Consider the following 23,549-nt stretch of genomic DNA (forward strand, 5'->3'; position numbering starts at 1 on the left):
AGAGGTTGTAGTTCTGAATGTGTTCCACAAGGTGGCAGGGTTGCGTGTTTGTAGGTTCCCTTTGGTTCAGTGCCGTGCTCTTGGTGATGCAAAAATAAATTTAAGTTTCTCTGTGTGGTAAAATGTTAAATGTTTTCTGTGCCAGAGCTTTACATTTTAACTTTTATGATGGAATGCTCTCTAAACGTCAGGCCACGCTGTCCTGGTGTCTTGAACAGTAAAGTGTAGCGGAGCTGTTTCCGGGGAACCCTCCAGGTAGCAGTGACTTCATAGACTAAGACAGAGCGTAAGGTGTGGGCATTTAAACGCTGCCGACACCGGTTTTCCTGTTAATGATGAAGTGACTAACGCCGAGTGCTGTTCTCTGGAGTGTTAGAACATGGCTTCTTTCTGTGAAGTTAATAGCACACAGTGGCAGACAGCCCTGCCTTCTCTGAGGGTTTTGTAACAGCAGTTGAGGGAGCGAAGGCACCATGAAATCTTGAGATTTATTTATCACAGGCCACCATAGCAGAGCGGCACACCGTGGAAGCATCTGTAGATCTGAGGCCTAACTAGGGCGTGTTAAGGGGTCCTTCCTGTGGTCCTGGAGCCTCTAGACTGTAGACAGTGTGTGTGGAGGAGGTGACACTGGGTACAGGGTGTGGTTCGTGCTGACTTGGCCTGTCAGGCCTTCTGGCTGTTCAGAGAAGTTTGTGGTTCTGGTGACAGCCCTGGTAAGTCGTCTGTCTCCTGGGCCAGAGCTTTGCTCTTACGTGGCTCTGGGTCTGCGGTGGTTTTGTGAGTCTGCTATGACAGTCAAGTTGTCTCTTGACTGTGTTTCTTTCATTGGTTATTTGCATGTTTTTCCAGTCTTTTAAAAACGTAATACATATTGGTGCTGGAGAGATGGCTCAGTGGTTAGAGCACTGACTGCTCTTCCTGAGGTCCCGAGTTCAGTTCCCAGCAACCACATGGTGGCTCACAACCATCTGTAGTGGGATCTGATGCCCTTTTCTGGTGTGTCTGAGGACAGCTACAGTGTTCTCACATACATAAAATAAATGATTCTTTAAAAAAATGTAATCTTTAGAATTCACTGGCCCAAGTTTAAGATCCTATTTGGTTTCTCATGAACACAGAGAAAGCAGTAGCTCAGGCAGTCCTGTGCTTCTCTGGGTCTCTGTGATGTCCCAGCACTGGCTCTGAGGATTTTACACATGGCTGTAGACGTTATCCAGTCATGGGAGACTTTCCCCCGTGCTCCCTGCTATGCTACCCCCCCCCCCCGTGCTCCCCCCGTGCTCCCCCCGTGCTCCCCCCTCCCCGTGCTGCTCTGGCTGCACCATCCCTCCTTGGTTGACAGGCAGTTTTCATGCGCACTCCGTAGAGAAGCCACCAGCCATTCTGCCGGGGCTACATTGTTTTGTCTGACCATGGACCAGGGCCACCGGACGGCGGCACCTGGGCGTCTCTTCCCAGCTCTCCCTAGTAGCATCCCGTCGTGGAGGGCAGGTGTGTAAATATGGTGGCTGCGTGCTTAAAGATATGGATGGCTTCATCTTGTAGCTACAAAATGAAAACATTTTCTTTTTGGCCAGGTACTCTATGCTTTTGAGTAATTGGCCCACTGCCGCAGTAGATTATATAAAATGGTTGTCCTATAACTTTGCCTTAGACTAAGTTCAGACTTAGCGTAAAATCCTGGGGCCTTGGGGCAGAACTTTGTGTAACTAACTTTGCACTCTGACTGCAAACTCAGGAAGATGGGGTCCAGGAGCATAGCTGCGTGCCCTCCAAAGAAGCAGCTCATCCGGGCAGAGGGGATCGACTTCTAAAGTTGCTAATGCCTTACTATAAGGACTCAATGAATTAGCCTACACCCTGAGTGTTTTTGTTATCTTAAGATCCACTCACCTCTTGTTCTTATGAGGATAGTTTTGTTAGAGTGAATTGTTGGATGTCTGATAAAGAAGTTGAGCTGGGTGCAGCTCAGTACAGGCTGAGTCCCGGCTGGAGGGTTGGCCCTGCGGATGGCCTGCAGTCGCTCAGGCTTTGGGCCATAGGCGTCCCCCGCATGCTGTGGAGAGGACGGATACTGTGGCCACACTGATCTGGAAGCCTTGCTGTGTAAGGCCGTGGCAGGTGGTGGCAGAGCTTGCCAGGCGAGGTTAAGAAAAAGAATGTTATGTAAAATTCATTATTTGGGGGCAGATCAGGAACAGAAAAGCAAAAGCCAGTTTTGTGGTTGTATCCTTCGCTGAGTTGAAATCTTTTAATTTTATACATGCACTGGATTTGCTTTCTGTGCTAATTTCTCCTCAGAAAGCCCTTGCCTGATCTTCTAGAAGTATGTTCCCTGTGGTTTGTGTAACAGAATCAGAGTTTCAAGTCATACACTGAAGTCATTTTATCAGTTTTAAATTGATGTGTGTGTGGGGTGGGGGTGGAATGGGGCTGGAGTTAGAGATTGATTTAATTCCTTTTCATGTGTATATCCTATTTCTTCCAAAATCTTCCATTAAAAGCTCTTGCGTTTTCCTCCAGTACATGCTTCTGAGGGCTTTGCCAAAACTGGCTGGCCGTAGCAGCTGTCACCTAATTGGCACCGTAACTGTGTCTTCAAAAGTTCATCCCATCTTTCTGTCCGTCCAGCTGCTTCAGGATGGTGGGGGACATGGTAAGACCCACTGTAGCACTTCTGGCTGTGAAGTGAGTTCCTGGTCAGAAGCAGTGCTGAGCAGCGTACCGTGATGGTGGATAAGGAAGGCGTTCCGTGAGTCTTTGGTTGGTGGTTTTGGCAGAAGCCTTATATGCAGGAAGGGCAAATCCATAACCAGAATAAAAGTCTAGTGCAGAAAGGACAGTGGTTCTTTGGAGGAAGTGGTCCAGTGTCAGCCTTCACTGGTTTGCATCTGCTGATCTCTGCATTCCCTAGCACGAAACCGGGTGCCTTGGTGTGTATGATCTTACTGTTTTCTAGAAACGCGCTGAATTTTTTTGTGTGTGCCATTGTCCATCTGGATTATTGGTGTGTGTCTATGTGGTGTGTGGTTTTGATAGCAAAATAGTAGTGTCTTCATAGAACCAGCCAGGCAGTGTTTGTTCCCTTGAATTGTGGTGAGGTGCTCTGGCCCCCTGCAAGCGAGGGGCTTCTCCCTGATGGTAGTTTATTAGCGTTTGGTAAAAGCAGTGGGTACCTCCAGTCCTGGACTGTCTATTGCTCTTCCAGTATCATTGCTTGCTGTGGGTCTGTTGAACTTGATATCCTCTTGATCTGACTTTTGGTAGATTGTCTATACTTACGTGTCTCACTTTCTTTTCCATGGATTTTGTTTGTTTGTTTGTTTGTTTTAATTCTCAAAATACTAATGCTCACTTGCACTTCATTTGAATTTGCTGGGATTTTATTTCTGCTATTAGTTTAGATATTTTCTTTCCCGTGGTTAGTCTGGACAAAAGTTTGTTAATTATTATTTTTCAAAGAACCAACTCACTTTCATTTCTTCGGGTTTCTGGCTCCGTTGTTACTTCTTTCTGTCCGCAGTTTTGGGGTTGGACTTGCTGTTGTTTTCTCAGACCTGGAAGTCTAACATTAACTCATTGCCTGGGGATCACACTTATTTGTGTGTCTGTGTGTGTGCGTGCCATGGCACACGTGTAGGGGTCAGAGGGTGACTCGCTGCAATACCCCTGCCTCCTCCTGCCACCATGCCAGCTCTCAGGTCAGACTCAGGTCGTCAGGCTTGGCAGCCAAAGGTTCTGCTAAGTCAAGCTTTCATTTTCACCTGATTATAAGACCTTCACAGCGGTCCTTCTGATGTAGTGACTGTTCTAGACAACGTTGCGCAGTCTCCTAGTGTTTGTGTGGCTATTGTGGTTACCTTATTACTAAATTCAAGTCTTGGACCACTGTTATCTGATTCGAGACAAGGAACTATTTCAGGTGTGTGTGTGTGTGTGTGTGTGTGTGTGTGTGTGTGTGTGTGTGTAGAGTCATATTGTTTTAAAATGTTTTTAAAAATAAACTCATTGTGACCTAAAATGTGATGCGTGTTTTGAGAAAATTCATGAGCTGCTGAGAGGGAGTTTTCTGCAGCCCTTGGGCGTGATGTCCTGGGAAGTACGTTTGTGCTGTAGATCAGCCCAAGTTTCTGGTTGGCTTTCAGTCTGGATGGCCTGTTGAGAACGGGTAGCTGCCCTTTTATGTGTGCCCACTAGTGGCGTTGCCTTTTTATTCTTTTGAGTTTTGCCTAGAAATTTACTTTTTAAGATATCCAACCAAATAGTGACACTGAATTGCTTGCTAATTTAGGCTTCCAGTTGCTTAGTGAACTGACTTCAGGCTTTCCATCTTTGTCTAGGAGTACCTTTCCCAAGAGACTCCATTCAGCTAAGTTTCCTCTTTCAGTTACAGCTAGGAATATTATTAGAGAGGTGTGTTAGTTCCTCTAGTTTTATGAATTGTTTCCTTCTTGGTTAGGGAATTAAGTCTTTCTCCTCCTCCCCTTTTTACATATAAAGTGTGTTGGACATGATTTTGGTTTATTTTTCTTTTTAGTTTGTAGCATTTGCCCTCTCTTGTGTTCTCTTGGTTAAGACTGTCTTTCTGAAAGCTCCAGCACAAAAAGCCAAATAATGGCTGTGATTACCTGTAGCCCCAGCAGTAGGGAAACAGACAGGTGGCCGGAAGGCTCACTGGTTCGCCGCTCTAGCCAGAGTCCTGCGCTTGTCTTTGCATACACACATGCATGTATGTTTATTTGTAGACTCATGTGCATGTAGCACATACACCATGAAAACACACACACAACACACACACAGTCTTCCTCCTCTGTCTTTTGCAGTGCTGGCTTGTTGGTCTTGAAATGCCTTTAAGGCTTGCTTTGGAATGATTTTACTTCTCTGTCAATTTTTAAAGATTACTTTTTAAGATATAACCATTTTGCCCGAAAGTTAGTACCTTTAGAACTTGGAATACAGCCCCACACTTTCCCAGTTGTACTGCTGTCATGAGAAGCCTGGTGTTATTCCGTGTTTGCTTCCCCTCGTGAGTTTATCTGGTTGGTTGATTTGTTTGTTTTCCTGAGTATTTTCAGTACTGTTTCTTAGTTTATGCTTTTGGCATCCTGACTGGTGTGTGATGGGGAAACTCATCTTTGGTCATGTCTGTTGAGGGTTCTGAATTCCTCTGTGGCTTGGATGCCTGTTCCTTGTTCAGATCTCAGAAATGCCTGGACTTGTGTTTGGTGGATTTCTGTGCCTTTAGCTTTTCTCTCAGCTTCTTGTTCTATCTCCTCGGTGTTGAGACATGTCCTCTTGATCCTACCGTCCCTACTGATCTAGGAATGAAGTGTGTACTGGTCCCGTTTGTCTGTTCAGTATTATACCTTTTTCTCTTTTGTCCTTCAAAGTTTTTGGTTTTTTGGCTGAATTTGTGTTACATGTTATGTGTTGCTGTCTTGTTTTTTGTTTTGTTTTCTCATAAGTTGCTGGTTTTCCTCATTTATTTGGCTGCCTTCTCATCTGTGTTGCTGGCTTACTTCTCCAGGTCCTGAAATGATTACTTTATTGTGTGTGTGTGTGTGTGTGTGTGTGTGTGTGTGTGTGTGGTCATCTGTGTTGCTGGCTTACTTCTCCAGGTCCTGAAATGATTATTACTCTTGTGTGTGTGTGTGTGTGGGTGGGTGGGTGGGTCATCTCACATTTTTTACAAATAAATCGTTGAAGCCTTCATCTTCCTCCACTTTACCCTGGCCTGTATCTTCGCATTCAGTGGCTGGATCTGTTGGCATCATGTTCCTGTGCTAATTTGTGTTGTGTGGGTCTCTGCTCTGTGCTCTGCTTGTTCATCTGTTGGTGGGGACAGCTTTCGTGTCATTTGGGGGTAAATCTCCGGTACCACCCAGCAAGGGGCAAACATTGCTGTCACACCAAGCTGAGCAAGACTGAAAGTGCTTAGGATTGATTAGCAGCAGGGAATCATTACCAATGGCTGTGGAACAGAAAACCGTGACGCCAACACAGATGTTGACTGTGGAGTTGAAATTGCCAGGGTGAGCGTAGAGATGCTGGCTCTGAATAATAGAGACGAGAAAGAAAGGAAGGGGACCAAAGGGGAAAGTCAAACAGGTTTAGAAAAGTAAGGTTGCCGAGTAGTAAAACAGTGCAGAAGCGCCATTAGACACCCAAAGGGCGGTCAACAGTAGAACAGTGAGGCTGTTGTACCAAATCAGCAAAGTGAGCCCTGTGTAGCAGGACGAAGGTTGGGGCGCGGTGGACACTGTGGTGCTGGAAATTGGAGTCTTCAGTGCATGCAGTGGGGGAGAGGCTCAGGTGAACGTAGGATTTGTCTTTCCTGAATCATGCTGGTGCAGAGCCTGTGCTGGGTGTGTGACATCCGCCAGAACGCTCTTCGCTTTGGAAGCTTTCCTTCTGTCTGCTAGTCCTCCTTAGTTTTGTTGTATGTGGACTGGGCGGGACCCCAGGTCCACCCTCTGTTGTGGCAAGTTGTTGCTTTGAGTGTCTCCCAAATATGAGGAGTGGGAGAGACACGTGTGGCAGTGAGATCCGCACACAGATGGCCTGCCTTTGTAAGTCTTGAAAGTCGGAGCATCTTTAACCCCAGCCACCTGGCTGTGTGTGTCTGCTGTGCCACGCGGGCCAATGGGCTCTCAGGCCTTACGGCAGGGAGCCTGAAAACAGGTGGCTGGCTTCAGAGGTTGACAACCTGACAACCTCTGGCCCAGGACTGCCCTCCAGAGCTGTTGCCAGTTGACAAACTGTTCTTACCAACAACGGCAGGCTACCTTACCCTGCACACTTTACTGCCTATGCCAAGCCTCTGCCTTTGGGACTGCAATGTCAGGCCCTTCCCTCCCGTCTTTCCTGCATGTCTCCCCTGTTGTGGCTGTGGAGCTTGAATTGGGGGCCCCTGGCTTGTGACTCTTAGGCACCAGGGCGGGTTTATATATGTTGCCTCTCAAGCTGGGTCCTGCCAGAGTTATCTGATCACAGAGGCAAATGGGACTTCTGTCCCCTGCTAACTTTCTAGACAGAGAAGATGCTGTCTCAGCAGGGCCTGGGCAAGACTTTGAGGGTTTTGGAGAGCTGTGGGCCACATGGTCTTTGTTTTTCAGAATCTTGGGCTTGCCGAGTGTCTCTTCACAGTGTCTCTTCGCTGTGACCGGCTTACATTTTGATTAAGGGCTTCTTCACCATTTCCAGTCACTGAGCTGCAATTGGAGCCTGGTTAGCCCGGCTTCACACCAGGAAATCACCTGGGAAGCCAACTCCGCGCCAGGAAATTGAAATCTGAGGGTCAGGTTCGAGCATCTGTGTTTTGTAAATGTTTCCTGCTTGATTGTAAAGTTCAGCCACGGTTGAGAAGCACCAAGTCAGCCTCATCCCTTCATTAGGCAGAGATTGTGTCTCTGTATCAAGTGACTAGAGCTTCCTAGTCCGCCAAGATCTTCTGGGTAAGGAGCAAGATCATGACAAAGGCCTCACGGTAAGGGGACAGTCCGTCTTCCTGCTGTAGTCTGTTGGATGTGCTGTTCCCACACTGGGCGAAGGTCTTTACAGTTTACTGTTCACACTGTACAGGCAACAGAGGCACAAAATGGAGCAGAGGCCAACCACTCGGAAGAGCTGCCTCGTAGCCAGAGCACTGGGCAGATACAAAGCTGGTACAGCCCAGTCTAGCTGCGAGCTCCGGTGGTTGATAGAAAGCTGCACAAAAGATCGGAACGGCATTCTGGTGGCGTTGTGGTGGGCAGGGGTGGCAGTGCGGAGTGAAGTGGGCTCCGGGCCAGTAGGCTGAGGGCAGGCTGATAGGTGGCGGCAGAGCCTGGTGGGCCTGAATACGGCGGAAGGACTGGACTCTGGCTCAGGCTGTGAAGGAAAGCCTGTGTCGGTTTCTAAATCTCTGCACTTTCAGCCCCAACACTGAGGAGAGGTTTATGTGGCCCTAAGTATATATTCATATAAAATTTCTGAAATCCTCTAATCCAACACCACACATTAAAATGGCTGTTATGAGACGCCATCTCTAGAGGAATTGGTTTCCCTGAAATGGGATTCAGCAGGTAATTGACTGATTTTGCACTGCCCCGGCTCCGAGACCAGGCGTGTAAGGGCTTCAGTGGACGGCTCAGCTGTAACTTGTAACGCAGAGCCTGGTGTACCAGCCTCAGACCCGCGCAGCTGGGCTGCTCCGCTGCTGTGGATGGTAAATGATCACCTTGAGTTTTGTTTTACAGTCAGATTAATTCAGATGAGGGAGGACTAAAACATAGCTCAGGGATCTTCCCCTTCCCCCTCCTTCCCTCTCCTCCCTCCCTCCTTTCCTCTCCTCCCTCCCTCCTTTCCTCTCCTCCCTCCCTCTTCCCCTCCCCCTCTTCCCCTCCCTTTTCCCCTCCCCCTCTTCCCCTCCCTTTTCCCCTCCCCCTCTTCCCCTCCCTCTCCCCTCCCCCTCTTCTCCTCCCTCTCCCCCTCCCTCTCCCCCTCTTTCCCTCCCTCTTCCCCTCTTTCCCTCCCTCTTCCCCTCTTTCCCTCCCTCTCCCCCTCTTTCCCTCCCTCTCCCCCTCTTTCCCTCCCTCTCTCCCTTCCCCTCTCTCTCCCTTCCCCTTCCTCTTCCCTCCCCCTCCTTCCCCTCCCTCTCCCTCTTTTCCCCTCTCCCCCTCTTTCCCTCCCTCTCTCCCTTCCCCTCTCCTCCTCCCCCTCCCCCTTCCTCTCCCCCCTCCTTCCCCTCCCTCTTCCCCTCCTCAGTTGGTCTATGTATCTTGGTACTGTTCTCTTTAATGCTGTGTAAAGCCACGGTTGTTCTGCAGTGAAGGATGTTCAAATGTTTATGCATTTCTGCTAACGATCTCTGTTGAAAGCTTTAAGGATAAGTCTCTTCCACTCCTCAAAGGTGCCAGGGATTAATGCTGTGCCCATCACAGATGTCTGTGGAATTAGTATATGTGCAGACGTTTGCACGGGGAAGACAGGCTCCCTGTGCTTTATCTGGGCAGACAGTTATTACTTTCTGAGAACAGACACCCACTAGAGAACCTCTAAGGCCATCTCCCTACGGGACAGGGAACAGAATCCATGCAGCCGTAAAAGAAGCCAAGAGATCTGCAGCATAGTTTAGGATGTCAGCTAAGTGTGAGGAAAGCGAGGGCAGATAAAGGACTAAGACAGCCTTGAGCTACTGTGGAAGCCAACCTCAGGCTCAAGGTCAGCTGGGCAGTTTGGTTATGATCCAGTGTGTGCAAAGGTGTGTTCTAGTTGTCAAAAACGGGGCGGTGATTTGTAATGATGTGCATTGGGCGCTCTAAGAGACTGTCTACTTTCAGAACTGTGTGGGAAACGCATAGGTCTCAGCCAGCCCCAGGTACCACAGAAGCAGGTAGGAATAAAGGTCCAGAATGGCAGTTCAGTTGCAGTACTTGACGACTGTGTTATAAGGAGTCTGGTCCATTCAGACTGAAAGCTTGGAGCGCGTGCCTGCCTTCCGTTAAAGTTGGTTTCACTGGCTGTTTTCTTACCTTTTCCACCTGTAGCTGAAGGCTCTGGAAACTAGAGTTGGCTTAAACGGCTCAGCCACCATGAGCAGAAAAGAATTGTGGTCTGGCAGTTTCTGGTCTTTATGTAGAAAATCACTTTTCTGACTGTGGGAAAGGCATTCCTGATAGATTTCTTGTTCACTGCCGGCAACACGTCAGTCATTCTAATGGTCTTTCCGGCGCTCTGGTTTTCCTAATGACCCTGCCGCGCTGGCTCACAACAGACTCGCTCTCTTGCTCCCTCTCTCCCTCCTTTCTTCCCCCTTCTCCCTCTCCCCCTGTGTGTGTGTGTGTGTGTGTGTGTGTGCACACGCATGTGCAGGCAGGGGGTGTATAGACCACTGGTAATGCACAAGGCATGGGTTCCTTCCTCTCGCTGGCTTCTCAGTACTTTTTTCCTTTGCACTCACTGCCTGATACTAGAGCAGGAGACTAGCCAGCTTTGGGACGTTGAATCGCACTTTTTGATACAGAAGCAGTAAGACTTGCAGAAGTATGGACTGCTTGTCCCCGTGAGACATGGATGTGGACTGAGGGGTTTCTTACAGCTGAAATCCACACCAGATGAGAAACATGATTATCGATAGGCTGGATTCCGCATCTGTGGCTGTACAAGCTTGCACAGATTGTTTTATGACAGCTCACCTTTGCCCGGTTCTTCTGACGCCTCTTTGAAATAGGCAGATGGAAGAGCAGCAGGAAGCATTGGTACTGAGCTTTGGCTACTGCAGACGCTCATGAGGCTTCTATTCTCCTGGCTGTCGTGGGCTCCCTGAGATCAGAGGTGTACATCCTTAGCTGCTCTGTGTGAGAAGCTCTGTGGTAGACTCGTTCCTGTCCAGGACTGCCCCAAACTCACTTCTCAAGGAGTTCTTCCTTGAAGAGTAACTCCCTGTCCTCTCCGTGCTTACACTGTCTGTCTGTCTGTCTCTCACATACTCACACATATATTAGTGCACACACACATGCGTACATACACACACATTTGTACCTGTTGGCCAGGCTTGCTTTTCAACCCCAGTACAATGTGAGCCCCGGCAGCACAGACTTCTGCCCGTTTTGTTCCTGTTGCGTTGCGAGTCTCGCCCACTCTTCCCCCACAGAGGAGAGCCGTCTGGAGCCTGGACCTGAGCTGGGCTTTGTCTGGTTCTAGCACTTCCCTTGTTTCTCAGCAGCTTGTGCCTGCAGGAGGCAAGAACCCGGCAGAGCCTCTCCGTGCTCTCTGCCACCATGGCTGCACTGTCTTCTGGCTACTCTTCAGTGGGCTCTCAAAGGACACATTGTGGCTTCCTGAAGAATACCTGGGCCACTTGGCATTGTTAATTTGAGTTGTCTCTTTCTTCCTGCCAGATCGTCTGTCAGTTTGGTCTCATTCAAGAGACCACTGTCCTATGCTAGATCTTGAAAACAATGGCTTCCACCCAGCACCACCTGATGTGTCCAGCAGACCCACGGGAAGCTCGGGTGTCTCCTCATGGCTGCCCTTGGCGACCTGCGCTCCAGCTGCACTGTTTCCCATGTGTGCCCTGAGCTGATTTCACCCAGGGATGTTGTGGATATTTTTGCTGTCTCTCAACTTGAAAACATTTTTCTTAGGCCCACTCTCTCCTGAGTTCCAGACCGCTTTTCCCACTGGCTGCTGGGTCCAACCAGTTGCCATCTTTTCCCAGAACCAGCTCTAGTATCTGATTGGTTAATGGCTTCACCTTCCACATATTTTCAGGACCTGGAACCCTACCTGCTGTGCTCACCCCCAGCCATCATCCCTCCCTCCCTCCCTCCCTCCCTCCCTCCCTCCCTCCCCGTGGCCTCCCTCTGTCCCTCCTACTGTCTCTGCTGGAATCTTGTACATTGTCAGTGACCTTCCTAAATAAAACACACACTGCATCTGATCCCCAGCTACTGAAATCCAAGTCTCCTGTGGCCTGCCAGGCCTCAGCCTGTTTCAGCGTTACCTGTCTGCACCCTCTGCGCCACCACTACCCCACCCCACAGCCTCCACCTTCCACCTGTGCTTGAGTCAGCTCCTGAGTGACCCAGAACCTTGGCATGGCCCATGAGCCAGGCATTTGTCTGGTCACTCCCCCCTTGTACCATGTAAGTGCCTTGTTTTTCAAAGCCGAGAGGGAATCCTGTGCTCTCAGAAGCACCCCTTAGTTTCTCTCTGAACCGTCGTCCTGTATGTGTATGTATCAGACAGGATGCCCCCCTCCCCCCTCCAGCCCTCCCCAGTCACTGAAAGCAGGGGCTCCATTCATTTGTCTTCGTAACTTTAGTTCTTGGCCTTTTCACAGTTCTTGTTAAATAGGATGGATAAATGGATGAGTGAGTGCCCAAAGAGAATTTTAAGAAATTTTTAGTTTGTATCCTTCTGGTCAAAATATAGTATATTAGTCCCCTAAAAACATGTTAGCAATTTTTATTCTTTTCCATTTAGATACTCTCTGTATTTACATTTTGAAATGTTATCCCTTTCGCCCACCCCATCCCCCTCCTCCATTTGTCTTCACAAAGCTGCACTCCCTCCTAATCACCCTCTCCACCCCATTGCCTTGGTGTTCCCTACATTGGGAAAACATGCCCTCCCTGGGCCAAAGGCCTCTTCTCACATTGATGCCAGACACTGCTGTCTTCAGCTACATATGCAACTGGAGCCACGGGCCTCTCCATGTGTGCTCAATGGTTGGTGTTTTAGTCCGTGGGAGTTTTGGAGGGTTTGGTTGGTTGATAATGTTGTTCTTCCCATGAGGTTGCAACTCCTTCCAGCTCCTTCATTCAGTTCTTTCTTTTGCACCTTCATTGGGGTCCCTGTGTTCAGTCGGATGGTTAGCTGCAAACACACTCAGCTGTATCTATGACTCTGGCAGAGCCCCTGAGGAGGCATCTCTATCTGGTTCCCACCAGTGAACACTTCTTGGCATCAGCAATAGTGCTTGAGTTTGGTGGCTGCATATGGGGTGAATCTCCAGGTGAAGCCACCTCTGAGTGATCTTTTCTTCAATCCCTGTTCCTCTATTTCACCTTGTATTCCCCCCCCCCCCCCCTGAGTGTTTTGTTCTCCCTTCCCAGAAAGCTCTGAATACCCAAGAAACAATTCACAGACCTTATGAAGCTCAAAAAGAAGGAAGGCCAGAATGGGGACGCCTCAGTCCTTCTTAGAAGCAATTTTTATTTTTAAGATTATCGTGAGTGTCTATGTGATACGAGGGTGCATGTGTGACAGTCAGAGGACAACTGTGTGGACTCAGTTCCCTCCTTTCGTGCTCACAGAGATGGGCTTGCGTTGTGTGGCGGCACATGTCTTTACTGCAGTTGCCTTGCACACAGCTCGTTTAAGTGCTGAAAGTGACCCTCTTCATTGGCCAGGGCCCACTCCTCTATCCTTTATGTCCTGTCGTCCCCCTTCCCTTACTGAATTGTCACTAGTGGAGAATATAACAAGGTTAAAATGACACAGGAGATTAGAGGGATGTCGCGGGTTGGCAGGACCCACTGGAGTACTGGGGTCCTAAGGCTTGTCACAGTGACATGCTGCTGATGCCACTGTTTCTTCCTCACAGTCCCTCAAGCCTTCCTTTCCCACAGCTCCTGAGGGCTCTCGGAAGAAGGCCCCGCGGTGTCACCATTGGAACATCTTTCTTGGGCAGGTCTCCTCTGTAATGTACCAGCCTGGGGCTGTGGGGCCTCACACAGTGCCTGGAGCACTCACAGACTGCAGAACTCGATACCTCCGAGACTGATCAGCCTCTGATCGGTCTGCCCTGCATCCTAGTAAGGGGTCGGGGGTCATTCTCCACTCCAGACTAGACCTAGACACCCAGCACCAGACTGTAAGTTCTGTGCCACATTTGGGCAATGGTGTGGGTTTCCAGGCCCCTAGGCCTTTCTCCACCTGTAAAATGGGTGGGTTTAGATGACTATGAAGGTTCTGCTGATCTTTCCTTCCCTTTTCCCCATCCTTACCATCCCAGGTCTCATGTCCATTGATTTAGAACTCTGTTCAGGGCTCTGGAATTTCTTTCTGTACCCCTAATACATAATATATTGATGCCCATCCTCCAGGTAAATCCTGGACACATCGTATCTTAAGGCTATCAAAACAAAATGGTCCCCAAAGCTTGTTTCCCCTCTAAAATTCTAATTCCCAGAGTTGGAGGAAACCCCCAAGCGGAGCTCCATAACCAGTGGCCATCAACGGACGTGTGTCCTCTGTGAGGGAAGAAGAGGTCACTGCACGTGTGCAGTGTCACCTCTGCAGTGTCCACGCTGTACTAGGTGCTCACCGTCCACTTTATCTTCACCTTTATAACTAAAAGCGTTCAGCTAAGTTTGTCCATTTTAAGGTCACCAAGAGATTCTGTGTACATAGGAAACCGGGCTGACCTCTGCTGCTTCCGACTGCCGCCTCAGGAGTTTCTCAGGAAATGTTAGGTTGAAGCGACTATTTTTAAGGTGCAAGGAGCTCAAATCATCTTTTTCCATGGCTGCATAAAAGTAAAGAAGAAATGTTGTTCATTTTTGATAGGAGATGTGTAAGGTCCTTCCTTAGAATAATCAGGACAACCTTTCACTTAAGATGTTTCTTACAGAATGTCATTTAGCTTCTAAATCTAGGGTGCCATTTTTGTCTATGGCTCCTGATTTTCATAATCTACCACCATTTAGCAGAAGTGGTATTTATGAAGAAATTTGGCTTCAGACTGATTATTCTCTTGGAGATGTAAAAACAAGTTAACCATTTGAATCATATTGCCGAGAGGCTTTGAGGGGAGCCCCCCCACTGCAGAGGGTCGTGAACAAGGCCTCACACTTCCCTTCCTTGTCTCAAAGCTCAGGCAGCTGTGGAGCTGTCTTCTGTCCCCTCTGGTTTGTCTTTCCTGGGATATCTTATAAGCGGGACTGTGTATTCTGCAGCCTTTTCCATTTAATGGCTCCTTCCACTCACTGTGTTAAATGTGGGATTCTTCATGGTGTTAGTTCATTTCTCGTTACTGCTGGGACGTGGTTGTCTGTCTTGCAGCTGTGTGACATTTTGGTGCTTATGCTAAAGCCACTGAGAACGTGCCACTGAGAACGTGCACGTGCAAATTAGAATTCATAACCTGATCTGGGATTACTGGCCTTGATGTGAAGTGTATGCCTAAGTGTTCAAAAGCAATTGTGGCATTATACCTTCGCACGACCAGCAGACTGTCGGTGCTTCTGCTGTCCTTGAAGCCCCGAAGGTTTGATCTTAAGCATGTTGTGTATATACAGGTGTATTGTATAGTAGCATCTCATAGCTTGGGTTTGCCGTTTTGTAATGATTGATTCTGTTTAGTATTGTTCACATTTGCACATATATTTATATGATATAGTATGTGGTATACAGTATATATAATATATACTATGTTATATTTATAACATGTATTGATCATATATATATAAATACATATATATATATAATAATCTTAGCTCATCTCTTTTATTGGCTATTTAGTTCTGTGTTTCTAGCACCTGTTACTGTTAATTTGCTTCCAATATTCTTGTGGTAGTAACTTCAGAGAATAATTTCAATAGCAGCCCAGTTGCCAACTCTTTTCTTCTTCATGGATTGGAGTTTTAGGTCCTATCTAAGAAGTGTCCCTAATCTACAGGGTACATGGTTTCTCCTGGTTTTCTTGAAGCATTCTACTTCAGGGTTTACATTTGCTTTTGATCAGTTTGTGGCTAATGCTTCATGTGTGAGGAATAGTTTGATTTTTTTTTTTTCTTTTTCCTTTTCTTCTGCTATTTAAATTTGACTTTATCCAATTGGCCCAGGACCAAGGAGCATTTATTGAAGTTACCAGTTCTTACAGAATTCTTACATTGGTATGGAAAATCAACTCGCCATATTGATCTAGCTTTTTCTTTTGTAACCATAAATTATTTCCTGCCTGTAGTTGTTTTCAAGTAGAAGGCCAGCTGGAGACTGCTGCCCCACTGTGTGCAACAGAATCTCTGTCTTAAGAGTTTGGGTGTAGTCTCAGTCGTTACTGTGATTGGGGGAGCTGCCATTATTTCCAAAAATAGTTCTCCTCCTCGTCGTGTTTTGTGGGGAGCCATTACTGAAACTGTCCCCCGTCCGCTGGTCTCCTGCTGTCTGTCTGTCTGTGCTAACCGTGTTTTCTGACTCTGAGTATCGTCAGGGCAGCACTCACAGTGCTGCCCTCAGATCTGTTGCTCTCCTCCGTCTAGGTTCTGTTCTAAATCTTGTAGTTTTCAGTTGTTTTGACACTGTCTTTACTGTCCTAATGGCTTTCCTACCTTTAACCACATGCAGCACAGTTAACTGTCTCTAACTGATTATCCTTGTCTTCGGGTCACATGCAGGTCGCTTTCATTGGTTTTGTATTGTGAGTCCTGACCTCCTGATTGTATATCTGCTGCTGTGACCGTGTGGGGAGTGACTTGCTAATGTTTCAAGGCTTGCTTTTAGACAGCTTTCCGTAGGGGCAAAGCACACACACACACACACACGATGCCCACTTCACACACACATGCACGTAGACACGTAGACTCATGCAGTAGGGACGTGTGCATGCAAGCACTCACACACACACACACACACACACACACACACACACACACACACACACACCCCTGTAGTTGGGCAGTGTCCTGAGCATTCGCTGCTCTAGACTCAGATTGTCTCTAGCCCTCACGGGCTCAGGCCCTCTCTGACTTGTGACTGCTGTCTGTTCTTTGGCAGTGGCTGTCTCAAACTTGGGTAGTTTCTATAGAACTTGTTATGGGGTGGGGGGGGGGGGTAATTTGGTAGTCTGAGTCTGCATTCTTCCCTTTTACTTAAAGATTTTACTTTAAATCCAGGCATTCCATTTCTCTAGGACATTTCTTTTGATTTTTCAATTTTGAGTATTATGATTAAATTGTGATAAAGGTAGACGCAGTTTGCAGTTTGGCTTCTTTTAGCTTTCACGTACTACAAATACCCTTCCTGCCGCCTTCTCAGGGGCTGTCATGGTTCTGGTCTTTCATCTCTAAAGGGCTGACACATGGATGGGGTGCTACCTTTTGTTTGTACACGGGTTCCAGCCGGACTGTGGGTACCTCGTTAGCCGCATCTGCTCGGACCCCACAGACGGAGTTTCTTCTCCACACTCCTGCTCCTGGGCTCTCCCTCCCCCATCAGGCCACCGGGCACCAGGCAGCCTCTCCTGAGGTCACAGCCTAGCCTGGCTGGCAGTCCTTCCCAGGGTCTGACCTCTGGCTCAGGCTGTGCTATCTCTGCCCACTGTTTCTGTTGTCAGTCTCCAAGTATTGTACAAAATACCTAAAAATGTTATTATCCTAACTTTGCACTAAAGAGATAATTTGGCCAAGAGAGAACTGGAGTCTGTGTGACCCTTTTCTCTCAGAACTGTAAAGTCTTTGTCTCTCTGGTCTTCCAGAAGGCAGCAGTAGGAACTGTTTTCTCTTGCTCTTTCTGTCTGTGCACTTTGGATACGCCCCTCCATCCTGTGCTCTTGTGTTTTGTGATGATGCGCTCTAGTGTTTGGGTTTTGTTGTTTTCCTGTTGTAGGTGTTTGGTCATCTCATTTTACCTGGCGACTCCTGCTTTAGACAGTTGTCTGCTAATTTTCTTCTTGATGCTTGTTACCTTTGGGTCACATCCTGTTTGCCCATTGGCAGTCCAGAGTCATTTTCTCCAGTCTGTGTTCTTTTCATTAGGAAGACTTTTCAACCTTATTTTCTAACCAAAGGAAGGCTGCATGTAACAGTTCATCTTCTGCTGATCTTTCCTTCTTTTGATAGTGTGCAAAGGGGCTATTACTAAACCATTATTCATTGTTTATCTGTGAAATTTTAATATATTTCTATATGTTGAAATAGTGCTTTAAATTGACAGGTAAGATTGTACATGGTGATTTTTAACTGTTTTTTCTTATTTCTGTGTTCATAGAAATGTGTGTGGGCTAGTTTAATACGGCTTGCTAACTTCTCATGCTCTGGGTTATCAGGGACCCTTTCCTTAAAGGGTCCAGTCTGAGCCTCCCTGAAGCTGGCATGCTAGCTAGTGAGTGGTCCTCTTGCCTTCCTCCTCCTACCTGAGAGCGAGTATCGTTGGAGCATCCCTCCATTCTCCTCTTCTCCATCATCACCCTCGGTTACCTTGATAACCTCTGCTCTGCTCTCTACTTTGATGACATCGACTTCTTTCGATGTGAGATCACGTGGGATTTGGCTCTGACTCTCTGGACTGTGTTTCCAACCACGTGGTAGCCATAAGACTTTGTTTAATGGCTTAGAGGTAGTTTTGTCTCTGTTCCCACCTCTACTTCTGACTCTGCTTGCCACATCTTCTTTGGCCGTAAAGTCTGTGGTTTTGTTAAATTTGGTACCCTGGGAACCCGGGAAGCGGGGTGACCAGGAGAGGGGCCTAGACGAGCAGTTTTACAAGGTGCCTCCCTTGTCTGCTTTCTTGACAGTCCCTGTCGGTCCATAAGGAGTCTAGATGGGAAAAGAGGTTGTTCTATGTATGTGGGTCTCTGCTTCAGGCAGTGTTGGCTAAGTCCAGTCACCATTGACCCTCACAGACCCTGCCTGACCTCCAGTCACCTTTGACCCTCACAGACCCTGCCTGACCTCCAGTCACCTTTGACCCTCACAGACCCTGCCTGACCTCCTCCTCTTCATTCCCTACGTTTGGTACCAAGAGCTGGAGGTGGTTGAAGTCATCCATTGAAAGGCTCACATGCAGACCATAGCAAATGTCAGATGTCCATACCTTCCCTGTATGTATAGACTTGATGAAGCTGGCTTGCGTGGCCAGGCTTTGGGGAGTCTCTCCTGAAGGGGGCCTGGCCTCTTGTCTCAGACATGGCACTAGACTCACAGAAACTTGTCTGGGAAATAGAAGAACCTTTAAGGGGAATTCTCAGACGTTCTGACCCAGTGGCTGTAGCCCAAGATTTCCTGTTTCCACTGCCTTTGTTTTCAAGTTCTATATTCCACCTTTCATAGAAAAAGGCCAGTTTTAAGAGAATCCAGCACATTTGTTTGAGATGAGAAGACTCCCTTTTTATTTTTTTTTTTTTTTTTTTTTTTTTTTTTTTTTTTTTTTTTGGTATTCTTTGGTCCAGCCAGTTTTCCAGTACGGTATGGATTAGACAGACTGGCTATTTGTGTTGGCTTCTCTGGCTGATACAGTGGGTAGTCATTCAGCTGAAACCAATAGAAAACAGAACCGATCTACCGATTTGGCTCTTTTAATTATGTTCAAGAACAACATGGATAAATAAAACCGTGGGATTTTTCCAGCCGGGAATCTTAGCCTCATTTCTTCATGCACGGGCTTTGTTTTATGGTTAGCTCTTACATTGCAGCGTGCCTTTCTGTAATACCCTTTCCCCTGGGCTTGCTGTTCAGTTAAAATATTTTAAAAGGTACAGATTGATAATTAAAATTATAACTTAAAAATCACACACTACAAAGAACCTAATAAGTCCACTTAGCATTCATAGACATGGGCACTCCATCCTGTTTGAGGAGTTATTAGGTCAGTCTTACTGTGTTTCCCCTTACTGAAAGTGGCACCTTCAAACAACACACCTCATAATCTACAAATATACTAACATTTTTATTCAGAAGCAAAGCCTAACATGAAACATGATAAAAATATTGTTTTGTAGCAACACCCATTTTTAACACAGAAGAGAGTTACTCTTCTCCTCTTGTGCTGTATTCAATATATTTGGTATTGAACTGAATAAAGACAGTTTCTGAAACCAAATACCCTCTCCAGCCTTGGGTCAACTTCAAAGATTGTCTAAGAGACTCTGATGGCAGTTTAGGAAAGGATGTAACTTGAAGGAGAAGCCTCATCTTGAGAAAGTAGTTCACTGTTCACATGGGTGTAGAGTGGATATTTATGTATCATAGTCAGATTTTAGTTTGGAATTATTTATTTTAATACCACTTGCCTATGGAGAAGGTCCCAAGCATCCTTTTCTGTTTTATAGTCTTTTGCCACTAGAGGGCAGTATTGTAGAGGTTAAATTTTCCTCAGCCATACTGCAGACTGTATATAACATGTAATAAACTTCTGGCCTTAGTTTTATAGTATGATAAAGTATAATCTTCATTGAAGCATCTTCACAGATATTTAAATTGTTAGGCGTAATTTTTCCCCGGGCTAAGCTATTGTACACCCTTATCTAAGGACTTTGATTTGATGGCCTGAATCTCTGTGACTGGGAGGTGAGGTCGTGGCTAGCCTGCGGCATCTCTTGACTGGTGAACTGTTTGTAACCGCCATCAGTTTCTCTCCATAGTTTTACTGGTTCTGGCCACACTGCAAAAGAGCAAAGGCTACATATAAGGGATTGTATGCTTTTTGGGAAAACATCCTTGACAGTATTTCAATCTCTCCAATGTAAGAAGATCGAGAATTGCATCTTGTGGGAATTGCAGTTTAACTTTAAAAACCCTTGGCCCTAAGCTGAGCTGAAAATAGATCTGTTTGGGATTGGAGCTGTAGATTGACTTTCCTAGCTATAAACGTGCCGTTAGGGTAATGAGATTTTAAGGCTTACAACTCGAGGGCCATTTGAGGAAGGTTCCCTGCATTTCTCTTATTTGCTTAGCAAAGAAAAATACAATATTCTTTTCTCCACACAACCGATAAACTTTGTGGCACTATCTCCCACCAAAAAAGCAACTGTAATATTCCTATTAATTTTATTAAGCATGCCACAAGAATTCCTGCATTAGGATTATTCTCCTTGCACATAGCACAGCCTCTGTAGCCTCCCGTTAGTGCTTCTTGGAAGAACCCAGTAATTGAAGCCGAGACGCCGGCGTCTGGTGGTGGGACTGGGCATGCCCAGTAGCTCGGCTGGGTCTGGTTGCACGAACGAGCTTGCCGGGTTCGGCGCCGCCGGGAACTGGCCGCTTTGGAGACCGAATCTGGGTCCCTTAGATGTAAGCGTGCGGGCACCGGGTGCTTTCGGGGACCCTGACGCGATCCCCGGAGGAGGTGGCGCCCAACCCCCTCCCCTCCCCCTCCGCGCCCCCTCCCCCGCCGCCGCGGGCACCGGGAGGGACCGCAGCCCGGAGCGCGGGGCGGGCCTACGGCGCGGCCAATCGGCGCGGCGCCTCGCCGCCTATATGTGGCGCTGGGGCGGGCGGCCTCCTCTAGAGTGCAGCCGGCAGCGGGCGGACCGGGCGCGGGCCACTCAGCACAGCACAGCCGCACGGCCGTCCGCACCCGAGCTGCAGACAGCTAGGAGGCTTTATCTGGTTTCAAGCAGGCTGCTGGAGCTTTCCCTCCCTCGCTCTCTTCTTCCACGAGGCTGTTTTTGTGTTTTTTTGTTTTTTTTTTTTTTAATTTGGCTGCAATTGCATGAAATCCCAATGGTGTAGACCAGTGGCGATGGATCTAGGAGTTTACCAACTGAGACATTTCTCAATTTCTTTCTTGTCGTCTTTGCTGGGAACTGAGAACGCTTCCGTGAGACTTGACAATAGGTAAATGTCAGCTGGGATAGTTGGTTTAGATTGACTCGGAGTAAATTGGCTCGCGGTACTGCAGGTACAAGATAGCCATGCGAATTCCTTTGTCCCTGCCTGGGCACTGTGACATAGACGTTTCTTTTTGAAATGGCCAGAAGATCCTTAGTTCCGTAGATCTGGCTCGAGAAAAGCCTTTCTTCCATTATGTAATTTAGTCCTTTGTGGCTCCCGAAAATAGGGAAATGCCTGGATAGGTGAGGATGGCTGGGATTTTCTAGAGTAGGATGCATTTTTGTAGCGTTAAAGAATTCTTAAAATATGATGCTAGTAACGTCATTCGAATTCAGAGATCTGTCCTTATCCTGGATGTTAAAGATCAATTCCGTTTATTGATGATCTTTTTTTTTTTATTCTCTTTTCCAGCTCTGGTGCAAGTGTGGTAGCAATCGACAACAAAATAGAGCAAGCTATGGTATGTACTGATTTAAAACTACTTGTACTCGGTTGGGCACAGCACAGAAACCGAGATGTCTTGGGGAAGGACTAGTGCATCCCTAGCTAAACCCAGACGCTGCTGGTTGCTCTCCGTACAGTCAGAACGCCAGCGCCAGCTCGCTAGTTTGCTCTCCTGCCAGCGTGGAAAGGAGCCACATACCACGGGCGCCACTGGAGAAGGGCCCCAGGTTCTGAGCGGACCCTGCCCTGGACGCATTTCACTAAATGTCTGGATAAGAAGGCAGCGGCCCAGCTCCCTCCTTGCTCATCTTGGGAGCACCTTCGGCACTGGCTTTACTAGGAACCCTGAGATTTTACGGGGAGCTGGGAGGGAGGATGTCCCCACCAAGGGGAGCTGGGGAAGGGGTCTCTAGGCCATACCAGAACCTCTCCGATGGTGCTATGGTCGCACAAAGGAGGGGAATGGGAGAAAAGTTTTGTCTTTCTCGGCCTGCGCCTGGATTTCTCCTATTTTTTATTTCCGCCTCGGTCGTTCTTTGTTATTGGAGCAGCGCCTGTGGCTCTTCTCACGGGATTCTCTGCCCACTGTTGCTAGGCAAACTCTGAACCTTTAATTCAGAGCTATAAATAACTCGGGCTCCCATTGGCTACGACGGCTGCCCAGGTTTCTGTGACGTCAGCTTGATCTGGTTGGGGGGGAGTAGAGGTGGAGGGAAGAAAATGCGGCAACGCGCTCTGTAGGAACTGGCTGCAGCCGGTGCCGAGGGAGGGAGGGAGGGAAGAAACCTCCCTGTGCTGGGAGGGCCTGGGGGCGGGGAAGCAGGGTCTGAAAGGAGCCATGGTGCGGATTGCCATCTTGAATTGGGAACTGGACTGTACACATCATTGGTTAATGTCTGCAGAGAAAGTCTAGAGACTTTTGAAAAGCTTGATCACGTATGCATTAAACTTAAGTGTTTCGAGGTTGTGATTGTGCGCAGATTTCCACAAGTGTGCTTTGGAGGTAGATGCATAATTGGTTAGGGAGAGCTAAGAAAGGCTGTCGGAAAAGCCAGAGTCCAGGACCTAGTAAAAGCTAAAGCCTTTCTTTCCCTCTTGTCTTCAGGATCTGGTGAAAAGTCATTTGATGTATGCAGTTAGAGAGGAAGTGGAGGTTCTGAAGGAGCAGATCAAAGAACTAATAGAGAAAAACTCGCAGCTGGAGCAGGAGAACAATCTGCTGAAGACACTGGCCAGTCCAGAGCAGCTCGCCCAGTTTCAGGCCCAGCTGCAGACTGGCTCCCCTCCGGCCACCACACAGCCACAGGGGACCACACAGCCCCCGGCACAGCCAGCATCCCAGGGCTCAGGACCAACCGCATAGCCTGCTATGCCGAACAGAACGGGCTGCTGCTGCTGTCTGAACTGGACAGAAGAGATGTGCTAGTGAGAAGCCGCCTCCACAGTCACCCATTTCATTGCTGTCTGCGAGACGTGAGACTCGACACGCTGTTCTCGCTTTCTCCCCAGTATTAAGCACTCATAATGCTTTTGGCTTGAAATATACTAGTTGAGTGAATTTAAGGTTTCATCAGAGTGGGCGTGGATGTACTCTGTGCCGCGTGGCAGATGTCTGAGGAATGGTTTAATTGACGCTGAGGCGCTGTGTGCCTTTTCGACCCTCCCCAGCCTCCCACCCTGCTTCCAAGAGCTCTGGGGGCTCGGAAAGTGGGCGCTCCTGGATCTCCTGCTCTCCTCTCCTTCCCTTCAGAGAACTTGAGAGGCCAGAAACAAGACTGCAGGGGGGGGGGGGGTGCAGTCCTTTTACAAAACTGACAACTGTCACCAAAGCTTACAGAACACGACAGTACTGTCCCTCTTTTCAGAAACACCAGAAGACACAAAACTGTTAGAGACACAAGGGTGCAGGTAGCTGGGACCTAGGCTGTCTTATATGAAGGTTGTTTCGCTTGTTGTATATTTGTGTATGTAGTGTAACGAATTTGTACAATAGAGGACCGTAACTACTGTTTAGGTTGCACAGATAGAAATTTAGATGTTCTGAAAAGGTGTGGATTGTCCTTT

At 47.7% G+C, this 23,549-nt stretch overlaps 1 protein-coding gene across 2 annotated transcripts in view; it reads left to right on the forward strand.

The window, feature by feature from the left end:
• TSC22D1 (TSC22 domain family member 1) overlaps positions 1-23,326 on the forward strand; it is an 89,371-nt gene extending 66,045 nt beyond the window's left edge. Inside the window, exons 1-3 of one of the 2 annotated variants that reach the window (XM_080916676.1) lie at positions 20,702-21,044; positions 21,453-21,501; positions 22,591-23,326. In XM_080916676.1, the coding sequence (XP_080772802.1) occupies positions 20,920-21,044; positions 21,453-21,501; positions 22,591-22,848 (432 nt within the window). In that variant the 5' untranslated portion in view covers positions 20,702-20,919 and the 3' untranslated portion in view covers positions 22,849-23,326. Of the gene's footprint in view, positions 1-20,701; positions 21,045-21,452; positions 21,502-22,590 lie in introns of those variants that run through there. The other variant, XM_080916675.1, reaches the window with a different exon arrangement.
• The last annotated feature ends 223 nt before the right edge of the window (positions 23,327-23,549 follow it).

Source organism: Micromys minutus (genome assembly GCF_963924665.1).
Source record: "Micromys minutus genome assembly, chromosome: 5".
Taxonomy (NCBI): domain Eukaryota; kingdom Metazoa; phylum Chordata; class Mammalia; order Rodentia; family Muridae; genus Micromys; species Micromys minutus.